This window comes from Scardinius erythrophthalmus (genome assembly GCF_964197995.2).
Source record: "Scardinius erythrophthalmus genome assembly, chromosome: 8".
NCBI classification, from domain to species: domain Eukaryota; kingdom Metazoa; phylum Chordata; class Actinopteri; order Cypriniformes; family Leuciscidae; genus Scardinius; species Scardinius erythrophthalmus.
The window spans coordinates 6,526,082-6,544,355 of record NC_138228.1 but is presented as its reverse complement, the minus strand read 5'-3'; the positions used below and the strand labels follow the sequence as shown (position 1 = coordinate 6,544,355).

The following is an 18,274-nucleotide window of genomic DNA, read 5'->3' as shown; positions in this document are numbered from 1 at the left end:
AATCATCTTTGTGTTAAGGAGTAAGTCATAATTACATTTGCAATGCTGCCTGTATTATTGCAATCGATGTAAGATGTGATCAATTACAAGAGATTGATTCCCCTATAATTAGCTCACAGATGGTCAGTATTTCTTACAGAATCTAGATCGGGTATGCATGTAATGATACATCTGCACACAGGCATTATTAACATCAACATTATAAAGTTAATATTTTATATGTATAGTGATCAGAGAAAAAGTTCTCTCGCATCTCCTCTCTCTTGCTACAATTCTCAACTGGATTTGCTTTTCTTTGCAGGACTTCCAGCTATTTAATCAGGAGCCAATGGAATGCTCTCTTTTAATGGGTATGACCTGGTGACCTCTCTGCTCCATTTTGACTGTCTGGTTTTGCATTCACTCTCCTGTCTGCTTTAATGAATCACATGGAGAGATGTCTAGACTTTGAAGATATACAGATATTTCTGTCTCTGTTTTTGTTTGCAGCAGAGGATCTGCGCTTAGAACTAGCTGTAGTCAAGCTGTCAAATTCAATCTTCATACGCAAGAGAATAATAGCACACTCTCTCACCTACTCTTTAAGAGGGCAAATACAACCTTTGTTGCGGAATGGAAAATTGCACACTGCTTTGTTGTATTTTTGTATTAAATCCCATTTCCACCAACATATATTTTGAAAAACAGTTTTCTGGGTGGCAGGAAGCGACAGTATAAGCTTACGCTATGACGTTACATCATATATTAAATCTAAACTAACCTTTAACAGCTAGGTTGCATCTTTAAATATCTTCACCTTTTAAAGACAATAAGCTATTTATGCATCTGCAACATCTGATTTTTTCCACTGGTAGGCATTAGATAAATATATTAGTTTTCAGTTGCTTTTTCAAAAATGGTCTTTTTGCTAATTGAAACTAACAAGTAGATTAACCTCTGGATACAATATCCCTTTGCCCTAAACGGCTACATTCAGTGCTAACTCTATTACAGGTACCACCTGTTTTCCACCTGCCTGAGCATCAACATTACCCAAAAACCTCAGACGTATATTAATGATGTTAAAGTTGCTACATCTACACAGACTGAGTTTCATGATTGATGGTTGAGCTCTTCAAAGTTTGAAAGCTGCTTCATCTGCTCCACTTGCATAGAGTGCCTTCTCACAAGCTTCTTTTTCGTCCTGAGGTATCCTCTCTTTGGTGAGTTGGGTGCTACGGGAGCTATTGGTCTGAAACCCGCTGCAAGTGGGGATGAGGGCTTGCTGCTCGCTCCTATATCTGGAATCGGAGGGTTGGGATTGATGTTTAGTGGGGGCAGGTGACCTGGGCGCGTGTGGGATATATAGTCCAGCAATAACGTCCCAGAGCCACGCCGTTCCAGTAGGCCAGGTGCTCTGCATCTGGTTGTGCCAGGGGAAGAGGTACTGGGATTGCTGTCCAAGGACTCTCGCGAGCCTGTAAGCATAGCAAGAGGGGATGTATTGAGCTTCCTTCTCTCTAGGGGTGCCTTAGGAGAGTCTAGCATGCTGGAGTCTGAGTACAGCTGGGAGTCTGAGTCGTAGTGTTCATTCCCCAGTCGCCTCCGGTGCAGTGTGTCTCTGAGGCTAGCTGGCCCCACGTTTCCTCCAGAGCCCTCCTGCTCTGTGGGGACAGTGCTACGCCGTGCCAGGGGTTGGTGCTGCGCCAGCGATCTCTCGTAGGAGGCCTTGGAAGATGTCGAAAAGGATGAAGTTGGGGAGATTTTTATGGTCTGATCTCCCACCATTGGAAACAAGATATCCTTTCCGTCCACGCTGTTATGCCGGGACAAAGTGCCTCTTTTAGAGAGGCTCAGGCCGTTGACACCTGCAACAACATCTTCATCTGAGTTGGCTCTCTTGCTCGCTTCATTTGCTGCCGCCAACACGGAGGGGGCGATCAGACCCCAGGGCTCTGACTGTAGTCGCTTCAGCTGGGGTAGACGAGCCCGCTTGGGGTTCACTTGCTTCTTACTTGGGGAAGTAAGTCCATTGGGAAGTTTAGCTGCTGTGTTTGAGGTTGACTTAAACTTTGTTTGGAAATTGAATACAGTGTCTTTCTCCTCCTCTTTGCTGGGAGACGGCAGTGTGTGAAGATCTATCTCTGACGGTGAGGCACATGGTGCAGGAGACGTCCTCTCATCCAACTCAGGAGATGGAGGAACATTCAGGTACTGCTTGGTAGTTTTGGTTCCTGACGGCGATTTGTCGGTGGTAATGATGATGACCTCCTTGCCTTTGGCTCTGCAAGCGTCGAGGAGAACTTTTAAGGTTTCTTTATCATCTGCGTTTACAGCATAGACTAAAGCAGAGGATCCATGACGGTCCTCCAGGCTCGGATCAGCCCCGTTAGTCAGTAGAAGCGAGACCACCTCTTGTCCCGCCCTGTGGCTGCATGCATGCATGAGGGCTGTCCTTCCAGCTTTGTCTTGAATATTAGGGTCAGCTTTGTTGTCCAGAAGGTACTTGACAAGCTTAGCCTTGCTGACACTCTGCTGGTCAGAGTGTTTGGACATGCAGGCCACCATGAGTGGTGTCTCTCCACGATCGTTGCTTTCATTGATGTAGGCTCCACCTTCCAGGAGAAGCCTTGTAAGGCGCAAACGGCGAAGCCATACTGCTTTCAGCAGAGAGTTCCCATCCGTCCTGATCTCCATCACGTCAGCCATCACTCAGACTGGACCCAAATCAGCCTCAGTCCTGCAAGGCAAGAGCAGACTGCTGCTACAGTCAACAAGCAGATCCCATGTGACAAACACTTTACATTTAAGAAATAAGCAAAGGTGTTGTTGATGTGTCTAACCCTGCCTGTTTGTTTTGAAGAGCCACCAGGTGGCAGCCTGAATGCGCAGGAATGCGTTATTGGAAGAGACGCTGAACTGACATGTGGATCAGGTGCGAATGCAACTTTGAATTTGCGTGAATATTCTGAAATGTGTTTGTGTTGTGTATCAAAATGTATTTCCCTATATCAATCCTTAAATGACATCGATAGTGATTGTTCTCTCAATGTAAATAAATGTTTTATCTGAATGTACTAGAGGATTAAAAAAAATACGGATAAATTCCGGGACGTTATTAAATAAATGAATTGCGCGTTTTTTCGATTTTTCCTCTATATTTTGTGTGTATGTCTTAGACTTATTTGAAAGACTGCTTTTAAAGCAGTTGCTTTAGCATGAATAGTCGTCCTGAATTGTCTTGTTCAAGTTCTCGACCCACACAATATCAGATCAGTTAGCTTACTTGAAATAATATGATAACCGTTTAAAATTAAATGGAGTTATTAGAAACCCAAGAAGGGGCTTAATCAGGGTTAGCTGATTGCTTGTGATTTTTAATCTCGTAAACAGTATGACGGAATGAAAGGATTGATCATGCGTGTTTGGTTAAGTGTGAATGACTGAAACATTTTTCGTGTCTTATAGAATTTTATTCAGATATTTGCGTTTTCATGAAATCACTGCGATTGCGATTTGGCACTGTCCATGGTCCTGAGAGCATGTGAAAAATAGTAAACATCTGTGATGCGCGCTTGGAAGATAAAACCTGGTCTCGTAATTGTATAAGTTATAATTCTAGATCCAGTTGCATCTACATCTGTATAAATCACAACTTTGGTCTGTCTACCTGCATTTTCTATGATCTCAAATGTATTTGTGTGCGTGTGATTACGAGTTCCTCGAAATTTAATTTCGTTGAACATTGTAGTATTAGCAAACATATTGCATCATAATCATTAAATAGTCAAAATGTTTAACGCGTTTGTCAGGTAGTTAGACACCCAAATTAGATTAAGTTATTAAATTTCCTTACCTGGTTGACGCACAGGTTTACCATTGTAGAATAAGTCCAATGGTAATGGTCTCCAATATTTTAGAGGCTATGGAGAGGCATGGTTTCTCAGCACAGCTCGTGTAGTTATTTAGTTCAGACTCCACAGAACTGTCCTATTTTAGGTTCAGTTCTATCGTGCAGGCACAACGACGCTCCAGCCCCACCGCTTTTGTTACTGAGACGCAAGAGACCAGTCCAATCGCTACATTCCTATTTGCGCACCCAAGGACCACACTAAGACGTTGAGGTTATAAATAACTTCCCCCCTTTCACTTCGTGAATTAAACGTGAATCTGATTGACGTCAGAATCTACAAAAATAAATCGGTTCTGGTGTGAACCTGTGTTGTCATGATGAGCACAAACAAACAAAAACATAAAAAAAAAATGAAACAAATATTTGATTTTGGTACGTCGAGATTAAGAATCAAATCAGTTTGATAGAATGGTGCACCGTTAAATTTGAAATGTAAATATATTTATATATACTGCGTTCAAAGAATACGGTTTGTGCATTAATTGCACCTGATTACATACTGGATTTGGTGTTTTGATATATTATAATAATACTACACACATTTAGATTTTTATTAAGTATTATTTATAATTAGTAAAAAAAAACATTTTAAATAACTTTGTCACAGCACAAATTGAGATGAAGTCACCACAATCTTGTTCATGTTCTTGTTCTTGTTCATCTATCTATCTATCTATCTATCTATCTATCTATCTATCTATCTATCTATCTATCTATCTATCTATCTATCTATCTATCTATCTGACATAATTTTCACTGCTTATTGTCAGAGTTTGCATTGCAATTAAACACCCATAACTTGCAGCCATTTCAGTCATATATAGCATAATAGGGACAGTTCTATTTTTAGGTTGCTATGAGACAGCACAGAATAATATTCTGACTGAGAACGATAGAATTTGTGGTGCTGGTGAGAGCATGAGCTCAAAATATTAATAAATATTAAAAAATAACAAAAATATGAAACTATTATTCCTAGTAATGCTGTGACGCTAAATCGCTTTTATGATAAAACAAAAAAAAAATGGAGGACTTTTGTCTTCGAATGACCCTCGTCCTCCCTTTCCTCGTGTTTTTAATATCACACAAGGCCTGTGGCTATTTACTTTCTGATAAACTGCTCGCATGAAGCCCATTTTCCACTGGAGCAAAACAATGATTCTTGAATGACTTTTCCCACACACTGCCCCCACTTTTATCTGCTGATGATGACACTTCTGATCACTTAGGAGAATATTGTTATTTACCCAGCCATCATGTCTGAGACAGAGGCTAGTTATGAAACTGCAGGGCGCTGCCAATCTCCATGTTTGTGTTCATCCTGCTGGCTAATGGTGTCGTCTGGAGCTTCTCCAACCATATGACCACGCTTCATTTATCTTTACAAAAGTTTCCAGACCACAGAAAGGTGGACAGTAACCGGGGGTTCAGTATCTGCTGTGGGGGTCACATCTTCTTGATTTTTTTTGTTAGGGAAGGAAGGAAAAATATATGCATTTCATATAAAGCAGCTCTCGTGTGATGAGTGTTGTTAAGCAACAGAACTAAGGGCGGGTGGGGGTGGTGGTGTGGAAAACAGATGCAATAGGATGCCCACAGTAGTCTGTTATCAGTTTGCTTTATACATTGCAAATATGAAATTGTCTCCTTTGACATGACATTTGTAATGACAATAAATCTGCATTTTGGTGTAAGGGGTATTTTTGTACATGAACTACTTGTCTGGCTTACAAAGAGATGTGGCATGCTGTGAATTGGCATTGTTTTACGTGAGCATAGTGTGCTAGTTTGCCTATCACAGTGTGTGTTTTCGAGGCATGACTTCCTCAGGCATGCGCTTTCTGACTGGGGAGCAGAAAGGTTCCTGAGCTCTGTTGATTAGACACGTTCATTAACATGGGAACTACAGGGACGTCAGCACTCTTTCTGCAAGTTTTTTTTCAGTGCAACGCCTTAGATACAAAATAAATAATGAAAGCGCCTGAGATTCAGCTCTCTCACCCCTGGGAGCTGTTTCCATTTTCAGAAATCTTACATTGCACCTGATGCGCTGCCTCTGTCTAAATATAACCCCCATCGCTCACTCTCTCTCTCTTGCTGTCTCTCTCTCTCGCTCACTTTCGCTCTCTCCTTCTCTCTCTCTCTCTCTCTCTCTCCAACTTTCTCACTTTCTCTCACTCTTTTTTTACCCAAGAAGCAAACTCCCACTGTGTTAAAGCATTGCAGTTCTGCATTAGCAGTCGATGGAAGCCACGGAATAAAATAATGAAAAAGGTCATTTCGAGTTTGTCTCACAATTCCAAATTTGATATCTCGCTATTCAGACTTTTTTCCTCAGAATTGTGATATAAACTTGTGAGGAAAAAAAAACTCAGAAATGTGAGATTAAAATGTTATTTTTAAAATGTTATCTATGTAAAATGTTATAGGTTTAAATATCATTTCATGATGTAACTGAAGGGCTAATACATTATGCCCCATGTGAACTGCATATGTGAATATATTGTTTACATCAAATTATCTCTGGTTTCATCAGTCCAGTCTGTCAGTTTAATGGCTTGCAACTATAAACTTCTGCGTTTAGCATCAAAGAGCGTCTTCGACTATATTTTTTTCTATAAAAATGAAGACTATCTTTTTTGCATTCCAATTCTGACATCCAAAGGCACACAAAGAATATTTTTCTCTTATTCTGTAGTTTTCCTCCACTTGGTTTTCTGTCACCACAATGTGACGTCCGCTCCCAAATAGTCTATTTATTTATTTGTTTATTTTTATTTTATTCAAAAAATGCAAAAGAAAACAGAAAAATAAATAAAATAAAATACTTTTAAACAAGGGCAAACATACAGTATATTCAAATAAACTATTTTGAGGACTAATAGAACATTTTAAACTCATTTTCTACCGCCCACAAAAACATCATTGCTGTTTGCATCATCGCAAACACCCAAATGGTCTATCAGACATGCATTTAGCCATCACCTTAAATCTTTTGAAAATATGTATACATGAAAGATGAATTACATCATTTATATGGCCACTGGTTGTCTGGTATTATTAATGTTTTATTACGGTTTATTACGCAAATGTAAGTGATTTTCAGGTTCACACCCTTCAGATGTCCATATCAGATCTATTAGCTCTTCCTCTGATTCTTCCTTTCCAACAGTTCTCTCCTTCTGCCACTATTCAAATGTTTTGTCACTGCAAGTAATTAATCATTTCAGGATTGGGGTTCCAGCTAGAGTGTCTGCTCACCGAATGACCTTTCTGAGGCTAAGCCCAATTAGAGTGTGCCAATTTTCAAACCCTTGCTGCATTTACATATTCTTGAGTGGCAAAATCCTAGTGATTTAGAAAACAAATCTGCATTCATAAATTTGCATTTAACTGATAGCAAGCTTAGACTCTTGTATGGTGAAATAGACAAACATTGATTGGGGACCACTCGATAGCAGAGAGCAAACAGCGGAGTGAGGAAAAGCCTGTCTAGTGCCTGAAATAGATCTTGAGATTTATTTATTTTTTTGTACAATTTAAAAAAAAAAAAATCCACCTTGGCAGTTCAGCTTCATAGTTTTATTATAATGCCTTTGGTTTGTTTCCAATCTTAAAAATGCACTCTACTCTAACCATTTATTGAACTCCATTTGCTTTTGTAAGTCATGAAAACACATTTGGTGATAAGATTATTTCACTTAGATCCTGATAAACCTGAAAAGCAGTGTGCTTGTGAATTAATTACCAAACAAAAAGCCTCTGAAATAGTAACATGATGTTGGTTTTTGCTTTCCCTAACACCAAATAATGGCTCTTTTTTTTCTGGTAGAATAGTGTAAGTAGCAGATGTTGGCCTATTCTGTTGCATTTGATTTCACCACAGTGATGGGAACAATAGCAATGGGTGGAACATGATCAAAGGGACCCACAGATATAATTATGGAAATCAAAGATCATTTTTGTCTCCGCTGGCAACATGTAATCCTAGTGTGAATAGAAAAAAAGACAAATATTGCAAATGAGGTATTCAGTGATCCCAGATAATGTTTGATCTATGAATCAGCCACTATACTGTACAATTAATTTCAGTCTAATCAGTTCACTGAAAGAGTTAATACAATGCTTTGTAAAAAGCGAAACGATTCTTTAATTACTTTTGCAAAAGATGCATTTGCTTTGCATCAAGTGAAGAGGTGGAGAACCGTTTTGGGATTTCTGAATTCAAATGATATTATATTTTAGCAGATACTACTCAAGGCTATAGTTTATGCACCCATAGTCTATCACTAAGGAAAATGTTGGCTTTTGCTCTTGCACAGATTGTATCCTGGCAAGTAAAGGCTGTGCATATGTTCTATCACACATTTTTTTAATCATCTTTACCCCCCAACTCACTGCTGTGACTAATCTCTACTCGTCTCTAGACCAAAATAATCAAATGAATATGCTTGTGCTCGAAGCGTGCGGTCTTTCCCCTTCTTGTTGTGGTGTAGAATAGTGGATGTTGCTTTTGATTGCGTGCTCCTGAGCTTAGCGTCTCTTTAAAAAGCGAGCCTGACATTCTCATGGCATTTGGTGTCTCAACGATTGTATCAGCCGAATGTGTGGGCTGTGACAGCAATGAACTGGCACAAACCTCACTGCAGCTCTATGTTGCCTTCTCTTGCCCTCCTCTTGTGTCTCCTCTCCCACACGAAGACCATACCCTGTATCAATGCTCACGTATAATACAGAGACGCGTTCTTGAAGTACAGTACGCGCCCTCAATCTGTTTTATTTCGAGGAACGCTGATTGTCTTTGCTGGAGCTTGGAGATGGCTTCGGATCTTCTTGTGCAGACTGATGCTCTCGTCACTGTTACATGCATTTACAATACAGGCAACGATCTTGCTTGGTGATTATTGTGTGGCGGGCCGTATCCTAGGAGATTTGTGAATATCTAATGAGGAGTTTGCTGCTCATTTTGCAGAGTGGGTGCTTTGATGTCTTTCTGTTGCATTTCCAGATTCACGTCAATTTCCTTCCTAATGAAGCTGGAAGCCTGAAGGGTGTAGATTATGAGACATTTTCAGCTATTGGAAAACATAGTGCGTCCTTTGATTGGAAAATTACAATGGGACCTCTGATATTGAGAAGAAGGTCCATCTACTTTGCCCCGTTTCTCTACTGTCCACTTTAAATGCTTGTGAATATAAATCTAACATGATTCTAATTGCTGTTTACTTTTTGATTGCCTCTCAAAGACTTCATATTTTTATTGTGTTGCTCAAAGGCTACAGAGGCTACCGAGAAAATGTATACATCGAATGTGATATAAATGTGTTTCATTATCATGATTAATTAACATCAAAAGTGTACTCCGTAATGTCTTCCAGTAATCTCAGTAATCTTTAAAAAAGATTAAATTGCCACGTTTCAGGTGATGAACTAGATAGAAAGTTCCACCTAGATGGTTATCATTTACTATATTGCATTAATAGGTACGGTAAGTCAGTTAAAATAAAGATAAAAAAAAAAAATACGTTATTTCTGTGCCGTGACCATATAACGTCCTCTTACTTTCAACTGCTTTTTTCCCCAGTAAATTTTTTAACATTTGTAAATATTTGTATGATCATAAAAATATTCAAAATCTAGTATGTTTACACGACAAATCTACAAACAGAAAAGTTTTTCAAAAACTTGCTCTTTGAAACACGTTTTCAAAAGTTTGCGTTTTCAGGCCCCCAAAATGCTGGTGTGTGTGTGTGTGTGTGTGTGTGTGTGTGTGTGTGTGCGCGTGCTCACTGACTAAATCTTTTAATGGTTTAAAAGACATTCATTTTTATTTTTTTTTGCTTCAAGTCAAAGACTGTAATGTGATTCATTTAGAAATTTACTGGTTTTGTTCAAGGCTCTTTATTGAAGGTTTTTTAATCTTTATAGAGAAAATTAATGACTAAAAAGTGCATGATTACTGCTAAGCTCTTTTACAGTTACTGTGTTTGTAAACCTTTTTAATTCAAAATTAAATTTATAAATTTATTTTGTCATCCTACTTGTCATCGCTGAATGTGAGACTTTTATATAAGCAGCCGGTCTTCTGTAAATATTACTCTCAATTACTTTTTTTTTCAAATATCAACTGTTTTTTAAATGGTGCAAAGACTATAAATGTACTATCCTTATTATGTCTTTTTTCACAAGAGAAGTTGAGGCTGTTTAATCTGTTAGTGCATGTGTGTTTGTGTGTGTTGCACATGTGTGTGTGACAGCTTGTTAGAGAGCATCACACTGCCTTTGGTTTACACCCTTAGCAGTTGCTATGACGTCTTGGTGCTCTCTGACTAAAACACACTTCCTCTGCTGATAAGAGTGGGAATGTGAGTCTTCTGGTTTTCACGTCTGAGGCGGCAACAGACCGTTAGTATGTGGCTTTGATGATGTCAGAGCTCATTTGCATCTTCCGTGCAGTACAAGCCCTCATAATCCATTAACAACATCTCAAGAAGCGTTTCCTCAAATGGCATTTTATCTTTTTATAAATCCAGAAGAGCTATGTTGCTGAACTGAATAGAACCGTTGGATGAGAGCACTAATGTGTAGGCTAACGTTGAGCCACACATTAAGCAGATAAAGGCGTGTTGTAGACAGAAGCGTCTGCAACTGTGTTTGAATAACTCATCTTTGGAGGAGTAGATAAAGATGACAGGTACAGCTTTGTTCATGTCAAGTGAAAAGTCAGTAATTGTTGCCCTCAGCTGTAAGGTACTGCGGAGGCCACACAATAAAAGCCATTAGACTGAGCCCAAACTTCATAAAGAAGCCCCTTTCCTTCTCCCAGTGCCCACGCTCCTTTTAGACTACGGTTCTTCCCGTGTCACAGGGTGCATTTGCGTGGTGCATGTAACAGTGAATGCATCTGTGCTTTAGTGATTCTTAAAGACTGCTTTAAGATGCTGACGCATGTTTGTCATTAAAAGCTTTTTACCAAATGTATCCAACCCAGATACCCAAGGACTGTTTTATAAAAGCACGGTTTGGTCTTTGATAATTCACTAGGCTCAGGACCAGCGTTCGGTTTGGCTGGGTTCTCACCTGCCGACATGCCCAGCAGGAATAAGCGGGTCTGCTATCAGAGATAGCAGCATGAGAGCTGAAAGGGTATTGAAGCATTCAGCGCTACTCTTCTCCGGTTCTCATCCGGTCAGGTCAAGTAACTCAACATCATCTTATTTAGCTGTACCCCCTTGTTTGTTATGCAATCGATTGCTGTCTGTTTCAGATTAAATGTTGTTGTGTTCGTTTTTGTACCAATCTGATTGGCTGGAAGGTGTGCAATAAAACTGTTTAATGCACAGGTAGTTCCAGTCAGTTTAATCACCGTTCTAGATTAATGCGCCGTTTTCATTATACAGTACGTCACTCGCACACATCGGAGATCGTGCTGTGCACACACAGAAACATTTATGAGCAGATTTAGCACAGAACCTTATCAATGCTGCCCCGTGACTTTTATTATTAAATTAGCTTAAAAAACATCGCTGGTTTTGAAGTAATTAAAATTACAGCATCGTTGTTAATGGAGAGAGATGCTGCACAGACTTTTAAAAAATTTGTTCATTCAAATAAATGTCATCTTATGCCATACTTTATGTCTGTGTCTGATTTAAAGCGGGCAGATCAAATGAGCTGTAATTCTTTGCCTCCATATCCTGCATTAATGCACAGCTAGCTGTGGATTATTGCATACTTAAATCACCTTGGTCATTAATTTGAAAGATTGGTGTTAGGCTGACATGCTGTGCTACATACATGTACACTACTGTACAAATAAATAAATAAATAAATAATAATGATAATAATAATAAATTCTTACTGACCCCAAACATTTAAGAAATTCAAGAAACTGATCAAAAGTGATCATAAAACATTTATAATGTTACAAAAGGTTTCTATTTTTTTATTTTTTATTATTATGTTCTTTTGAATGTTATATTCATCAAAGATCCTGGAAAAACATGTATCGCTGTTTCCAAAAAACATTTGTTTTCAGCATTGAAAATAATAAGAAATGTTTCTTGAGCACCAAATCAGCATATTAGAATGATTTCTAATTAAATTAAATTTTTACACATGTATTAAAACAGTTCTTTTAAATTTTAATGATATTTCACAATATGACTGTTTTTGCGTACAGACCCTAAACTTTTGACCTGTAGCGTCCTTCAAAACATTGAAATAAATCCCCTTTTGCAGATATTCACATTCTTTCAGGAAACTGACCCCACAAAAATTATATAAGAATGCCTTACCCACCAATACCACTTTAATGCTGACTAGCAAGTAGCCAATCAGATTGCCAGATCTTACTAGAAAAATAAACATCCTTGTCTGACAAAACAAGCCCAAAATACAAGACCCCTTGGTTTTATATTTTTAATCTCTTTCTTATACTCTCTAAAGTCACTTGGACATATAACACTGCAAATTGTGGTCCAATGCTGTTCTGTAAGTAAAGCTTATTGGCTATTTAAAAAAGTTACGAGTGATATTGTGATATTTATATATATATATTAATATATTTAATATATTTATTGATATATTAATTCCTGTTTTAGGGGCCGTTCACACAACACCGTTTTCAACCAAAAATGTAAAACTTTGCATGCGTTTTGGCCGTTCATTTACACGACGTTGGCATTTTAGGCGCCTGAAAACGCAAACTTTTGAAAACGTGTTTCAAAGTGCACGTTTTTGAAAACGATACCATTATCGTCTCCATGTACGACAAAAATGCTAATTTGTGAAAACGGTGACGTCATGCGCATGCGTATTATGTGTTCAATCTAGGCGCATATTTTTTTTTTTACAAAGTGGCATCGCCAACTACTGGCCTGGCAGCATATTACAGCGTTTTTTGTCGTTTTTTGCAGATTCATGTGAATAGGGATCGTTTTCACAACGTTGTGATCTGGAAGGGAACATTGTCATTCTCGGATGGAAAGCCGAGTGTCATTTTATTTGCTTATTAATATCTTGTTTCCTAAACAGATGCAGGAGCGAGCCGGTAGTCTCTTCAAATCTAATCTTGTTTTAATTATCCTAAAGCAGCAAAAGCATAGATGAAAGGGAGGCCGGATATCCATTAACAGGTCAAGCTTAAAATCTTCTCTAAGGATGCTGCCTGTCGACAGAGAACTAGAGGCAACCCCTTCATGGTATCACACATTCTGCTTCCAATCTGCCTATAGAGAAAGAAGCATATTGTTAGGAAAAAGGAGCATGTGTGCATGTCGAAACACAGCTATGGAACACTCTGCATACAGCAATCTCAATATCACAAAAGGATGAGTCATATGTATTATAATATCCCCTGTGATGTCTCCTCAAAACAAGCTTGATCCACACACAAACACGACGAAATATAATGACATGCCTTGGTTTCTTTTATCTGTGTTCTTATGAACTTTCTCATCTGTTTTCATATGATTTGGTGACAGACCTGCATGATTTAGCCTATCCATATTGTGCAAGAACATCAACACATTTAATGTCAATAGTAGAAGCGGGTGCACGAGAAACATATTTTTCTGCTTCTTGTTATTTTCTGCCTGGCATCTGATATAGAAACATTTTTACATAGCATTGATTTGTGTTGCAGGGTGTGCACAACAGATGGATGTGGATGTGGTCCAAGAGCATGAATTCAGTGCTAGTAATGCAGATGGTACATTGTTAATTTGAAAGGAGCATGTAAACACATAAGACACAATAAACAGGGCTGTCATATAAGTTGCACGTGCTACGAATTGTTTTTTGATACAGTGCTACAAAAATGTCAACCAGTGCTATGTGGAAAAAAGTGCTGTAATTCGATTTTCAGATTTAGATTTGCACCCTTTTGTGCTTGCATGTATGCAGATTCTAGGGACACTAGAATGGTTGTAGGAAAAACAGACAGTCATTTCCACTCAACCTCATTCGCATCAGTTAATGCATGTTTCTGAGGGAGACCTAATGGCTACAAGTGCTTGCTTAATGACTCATCCTGAGGTGATATGTTTCATATAAGGGCCCTTGAATTGCAGCTTTGTTTGAATTGAAGATTTTAAATGAGAGACATCAGACTACTAGCTTTCTCTGGATATTCACAGGTCGGTGCCAGTTCCAACGTGAAAGCCAACTCTTATGATACAACTTATCTTTTTATTCTGCAATTTTCATTTGAGAAATACATAGAGGTGTTTCAAATGCCTGCAATGTGGATTCAGCCAACTTAAATGAGATTCCAAATCATATGAATATGTTCAGTCCACTGCAAATGATACTGAGAGAACAAGTGTGCATTGACATAGGATGGTATCAGGAACAAGTGCACCTGTATCAATAGACCACTTCACATGCAGTGAAGAGGAAAATTAACTGTCTTTGTTACACATGTAACATATAGTTACTGTTTTAACTATAAATGATGCCTTATTACATGCAACTAACTCTAAACCTAACTCTATAAGTACATAGTTAATTATTATAACCAAGAATCACACTGTAACACGGATACCTTAAAATAAAGTGTAACCGAACACAATAAATATTTGTACGAATTTATTCATATTTATATTATTATAAAGATTAAGAACACGCATAATGTAAATTAACTAAATCATACTATCTTTGTATTAAACTAGATGTACCGCATCGCGGTACAAAATATGACCGCCGCTCAGGCCTGCACTGGCTTTCCACAAAAATAAATGACGTGGAGTAATTTGGCTGTAATTTGCCCCCCGGGGACCAAACGAAATTTTTCCGTAGAAGTCTAGTGGGGCTACATGCCCACCAAATTTCATGTTCCCTGGTGTTTCGGTGTCCCTGGTATCATTGACGAAAAATTTACGGGGGCCCCAGCGCAGGGGGGGGAAGTGGCCCCCGGGGACCAAACTAAATTTTTCCGTAAAAGTCTAGTAGACCAACATACCATAAAAATTTCTTCATCCTCGGTGCCACGGTTCAGGTAGTTATTTAGGAAAAACTGCATTTTTTGGGGTTTGGGGGGGGCCAGCGCGGGGGGGGGAGTGGCCCCTGGGGACCAAACGAAATTTTTCCTTAGAAGTCTAGTGGGGCTACATGCCCACCAAATTTCATGTTCCCCGGTGCTTCGGTGTCCCTGGTATCGTTGACGAAAAATTTACAGGGGCCCCAGCGCGGGGGGGGGAAGTGGCCCCCGGGGACCAAACGAAATTTTTCCGTAAAAGTCTAGTAGACCAACATACCATAAAAATTTCTTCATCCTCGGTGCCACGGTTCAGGTAGTTATTTAGGAAAAACTGCATTTTTTTGGGTTTGGGGGGGCCCAGCGCGGGGGGGGAGTGGCCCCCGGGGACCAAACGAAATTTTTCCGTAAAAGTCTAGAAGACCAACATACCATAAAAATTTCTTCATCCTCGGTGCCACGGTTCAGGTAGTTATTTAGGAAAAACTGCATTTTTTGGGGTTTGGGGGGGGCCCAGCGCGGGGGGGGAGTGGCCCCCGGGGACCAAACGAAATTTTTCCTTAGAAGTCTAGTGGGGCTACATGCCCACCAAATTTCATGTTCCCCGGTGTTTCGGTGTCCCTGGTATCGTTGACGAAAAATTCAGTAAGGTGACGAAAAAAAAAAAAAAAAAAACTTTGACAATCCCTATATGACCGCTTTCGCTAGCTACGCTAGCGGCGGTCATAATTACTATGCAATTTTATCACTCACGAGAGAGAAGCTCTCTTCATTCATCTAATTCCTCAATAGAATAGTAAAAATATTCAGCGTCATTGCTCCTAATATCGTCTCTATTTTTAACTTTTGATTCTATTTTTTTCAGTTCTAAAATTGATTCTGTCTTTGGTTCTATTCTGTTGTAGCCTAATAGGCCTATTTATATATATAAAAAAATGTCTATTAGGCTTAGGGTTTTATATTTAACCCACTTACATTTTAAAATACAGCAATTGCTGCTGTTTTGCACAATGCCCCTTTGCGCCACCTGGCGGTCATTTCGCGAACAACTTTGAAATGCGGCTGGTTTATTTCTGCCGCGGTGATTTCGCCGCGGCGGTAATAGGCATTCTGTTTGCGTACCATCTGTATAATAAACCAATCCGAAATTTATCAAACGAGTGACAATTGAAACAAATGCTAACAAACGCTTTCTTAAAAGATGGTGTTGTATTGCCCAAGAAGAGGAAATAGCCATTTGTCTATTCACATGTTTATTCACGTTTATTCACGTTTATTCACATCAAAGAAAGACTGGATTGAGTACCCTGATATTTCACCTTAACCTGTAAACCCATAACATGTTGTATAACTGTTGTGTTTGTTCCCAGGGTGTATTAAATTTACATGGCATTGATAAGAAAACCACTGAACATTAAGACATTTTCTGAGATATCATCCCAGACCCATGCGTTCTTTAGGAGAACCATATAGACTTGATCCCCTTTCTCCAACAGCAGTGTTACGCCGTTGCCTCCATTCTCTTGATAACCGTCACTCTTGTGATGTCGTGTTACTGCTATATGCTTTCCATTTCTATACAAGGCCAACCTTGTTGGATTTCCAGATGCACAGTGATAGAAGAAACTGAAATAGTAAACTCCCCGTACCGGTGCTGTGAAAATCCCTGTTAAAGAGTGAGACAGATCTCCATTTAACAGCTGTAGACATGAATTATACAAGTGTTGATATTGTGTTCAACAGCGTGGATTAACAATACCTGTGGCCGGGCCGTAGGCTTCACCAACATTAATGAAGACCTTCTTGTAAACCAGTGTTAAATCTGTGTTAAATGGTCCAAAGAAACCATTTGATCCTAACGAAGCTGAAAATGCCACCTTTGGTCTGCCTGAAGAGAACAAATACCTTCTTAAAAATCACAAATATCACTCCTAGACTGGTTTAATTCAGTATGAAGCTTGCCATTTCCTGAAGACAGATTTCACTGAGAAATTGCTTGTAAGTTTCATTAATAATTACAAAGTAAATCCTACACCAATTGTTTTTCAGTGTGTTAGGTCTTCAAAAACATGGGTCTCACCTTGGGTTTCCATTTTGACTTCCTCAATCTGAGCTTCACTGTTAGCAAGTCTGGACATCAGCTCCTGCTGACTGACTTCCAGAGCTCTGATTCGCGTCTCTGCAGCTCCAAGCTCCTTCACTAGGTCTATGCATGTATTCAAAGGACAAATCGACTGTTTGTTTTCATCTTGAGCACTCAATCCAGAGGCGTCCGGTTCTGTTGTGATGGCCAATCCTGCGGCATTCGGAGCGAACACAAGACATTTGAACAGAAGAAGAACTGCTATAGTTGACCTCATTCTTAATGCTTTAGCTAAAGCGTGTTAGAGATGTGTCTGCTGTATGTGGATGTTTTTAACAGAATATTACAACTCTGGGGCTTTTATATGGTTATCTTCAGTAATTCACACGTGATGGACAATTTAGCCAATGACATGCAGCATACAGTAGATTTATATAACTGTCGATTAATAATTTACAAATTGATTTTAAATTCAATAATGACACATAATGGCTGATCTTAATGTCAACGTTGTACTGTTAGTAAGTCCAAAGTTCAGTGTTTTTATCAGATCAAAGTATATTAGACATACATTGAATCATGTATTTGACATTCGACGTATTTCACAGTTTTGGATTTGTTCAGGTTTTATTAAAGTGTATTTCCATATGTTTTGGTCTGAACATGTGAAAACTGCAACACCTTCTGTTGTATATTCATGTCTAAAGTTTTCTGTTCATAATCAAAGGTGACTTGACATATTCCCCCTTTTACTTTCTGAATCCACTGTTTACAGTATAATAGTTTATGTTGTTGTATAATATGCATAAGAATACAATTACCCTCCCTCATTCTTTGACGTATTTAGCTAATATATTATGTCTAATGCTTTATTATTTCAGAGTGTATATTTACACTAAGTGAATATAGCCAGCTTTATTGGCAATTGGCAATGTCCCACCAATGTCTGTCTGGACCAGGCAAAAGCACCAAACTGACAGCGTAGGGAATAAGGCACGTAACAGGTACTTTTGACTAGGGCTGAACGATTTTGGAAAATAATCTAATTGCGATTTAGTTTTACCAATATTGCGATTGCGATTTAATATGCGATTATTTTTTTAAGCTCTTTATCTTTTCTGTTATTCACGAGTTCACCCTTACATCAATTAAACAGAGTAAAGATTATGCGTATTTGGCGTGCTGTCCGTGGGAGGGCTCCGAGCTTGAAAATTTTGCCTGAACCCTGAGTACCCCCCCGTTGTTGTAAGAGTATTTAGGACTAGAAGTGAGGAGATGGGGTGGTGGAGGGATGCTGTTAAACTGTCAACGAATGGAGGCA

At 38.9% G+C, this 18,274-nt stretch overlaps 2 protein-coding genes across 2 annotated transcripts; both read right to left on the bottom strand.

Moving 5' to 3' along the window:
• Positions 1 to 1,092: 1,092 nt before the first annotated feature.
• On the bottom strand, positions 1,093 to 2,688 carry ankrd34c (ankyrin repeat domain 34C; the record flags this gene model as incomplete). The annotated part of the gene is made up of 1 exon (XM_081372146.1): positions 1,093 to 2,688. The coding sequence occupies one exon, from the start codon at positions 2,686 to 2,688 to the stop codon at positions 1,093 to 1,095; it is 1,596 nt and encodes a 531-aa protein (XP_081228272.1).
• A 13,421-nt stretch (positions 2,689 to 16,109) lies between these two features.
• Positions 16,110 to 17,332, bottom strand: LOC308694424 (cerebellin-2-like). The gene is made up of 3 exons (XM_081371934.1): positions 16,951 to 17,332; positions 16,630 to 16,758; positions 16,110 to 16,536 (listed from the first exon to the last, which is right to left on the bottom strand). The coding sequence occupies exons 1-3, from the start codon at positions 17,228 to 17,230 to the stop codon at positions 16,253 to 16,255; spliced, it is 693 nt and encodes a 230-aa protein (XP_081228060.1). The 5' UTR covers positions 17,231 to 17,332; the 3' UTR covers positions 16,110 to 16,252.
• Positions 17,333 to 18,274: the final 942 nt, after the last annotated feature.

Excerpts from the sequence above, each read along its gene's own strand:
- LOC308694424 (XM_081371934.1), bottom strand. The coding sequence starts at position 17,230 with ATGAGGTCAACTATAGCAGTTCTTCTTCTGTTCAAATGTCTTGTGTTC. Across the intron at positions 16,759-16,950 it reads AGTCAAAATGGAAACCCAAG|GCAGACCAAAGGTGGCATTT; the intron begins GTGAGACCCATG and ends TGTTCTCTTCAG. Across the intron at positions 16,537-16,629 it reads AGCCTACGGCCCGGCCACAG|GGATTTTCACAGCACCGGTA; the intron begins GTATTGTTAATC and ends ACTCTTTAACAG.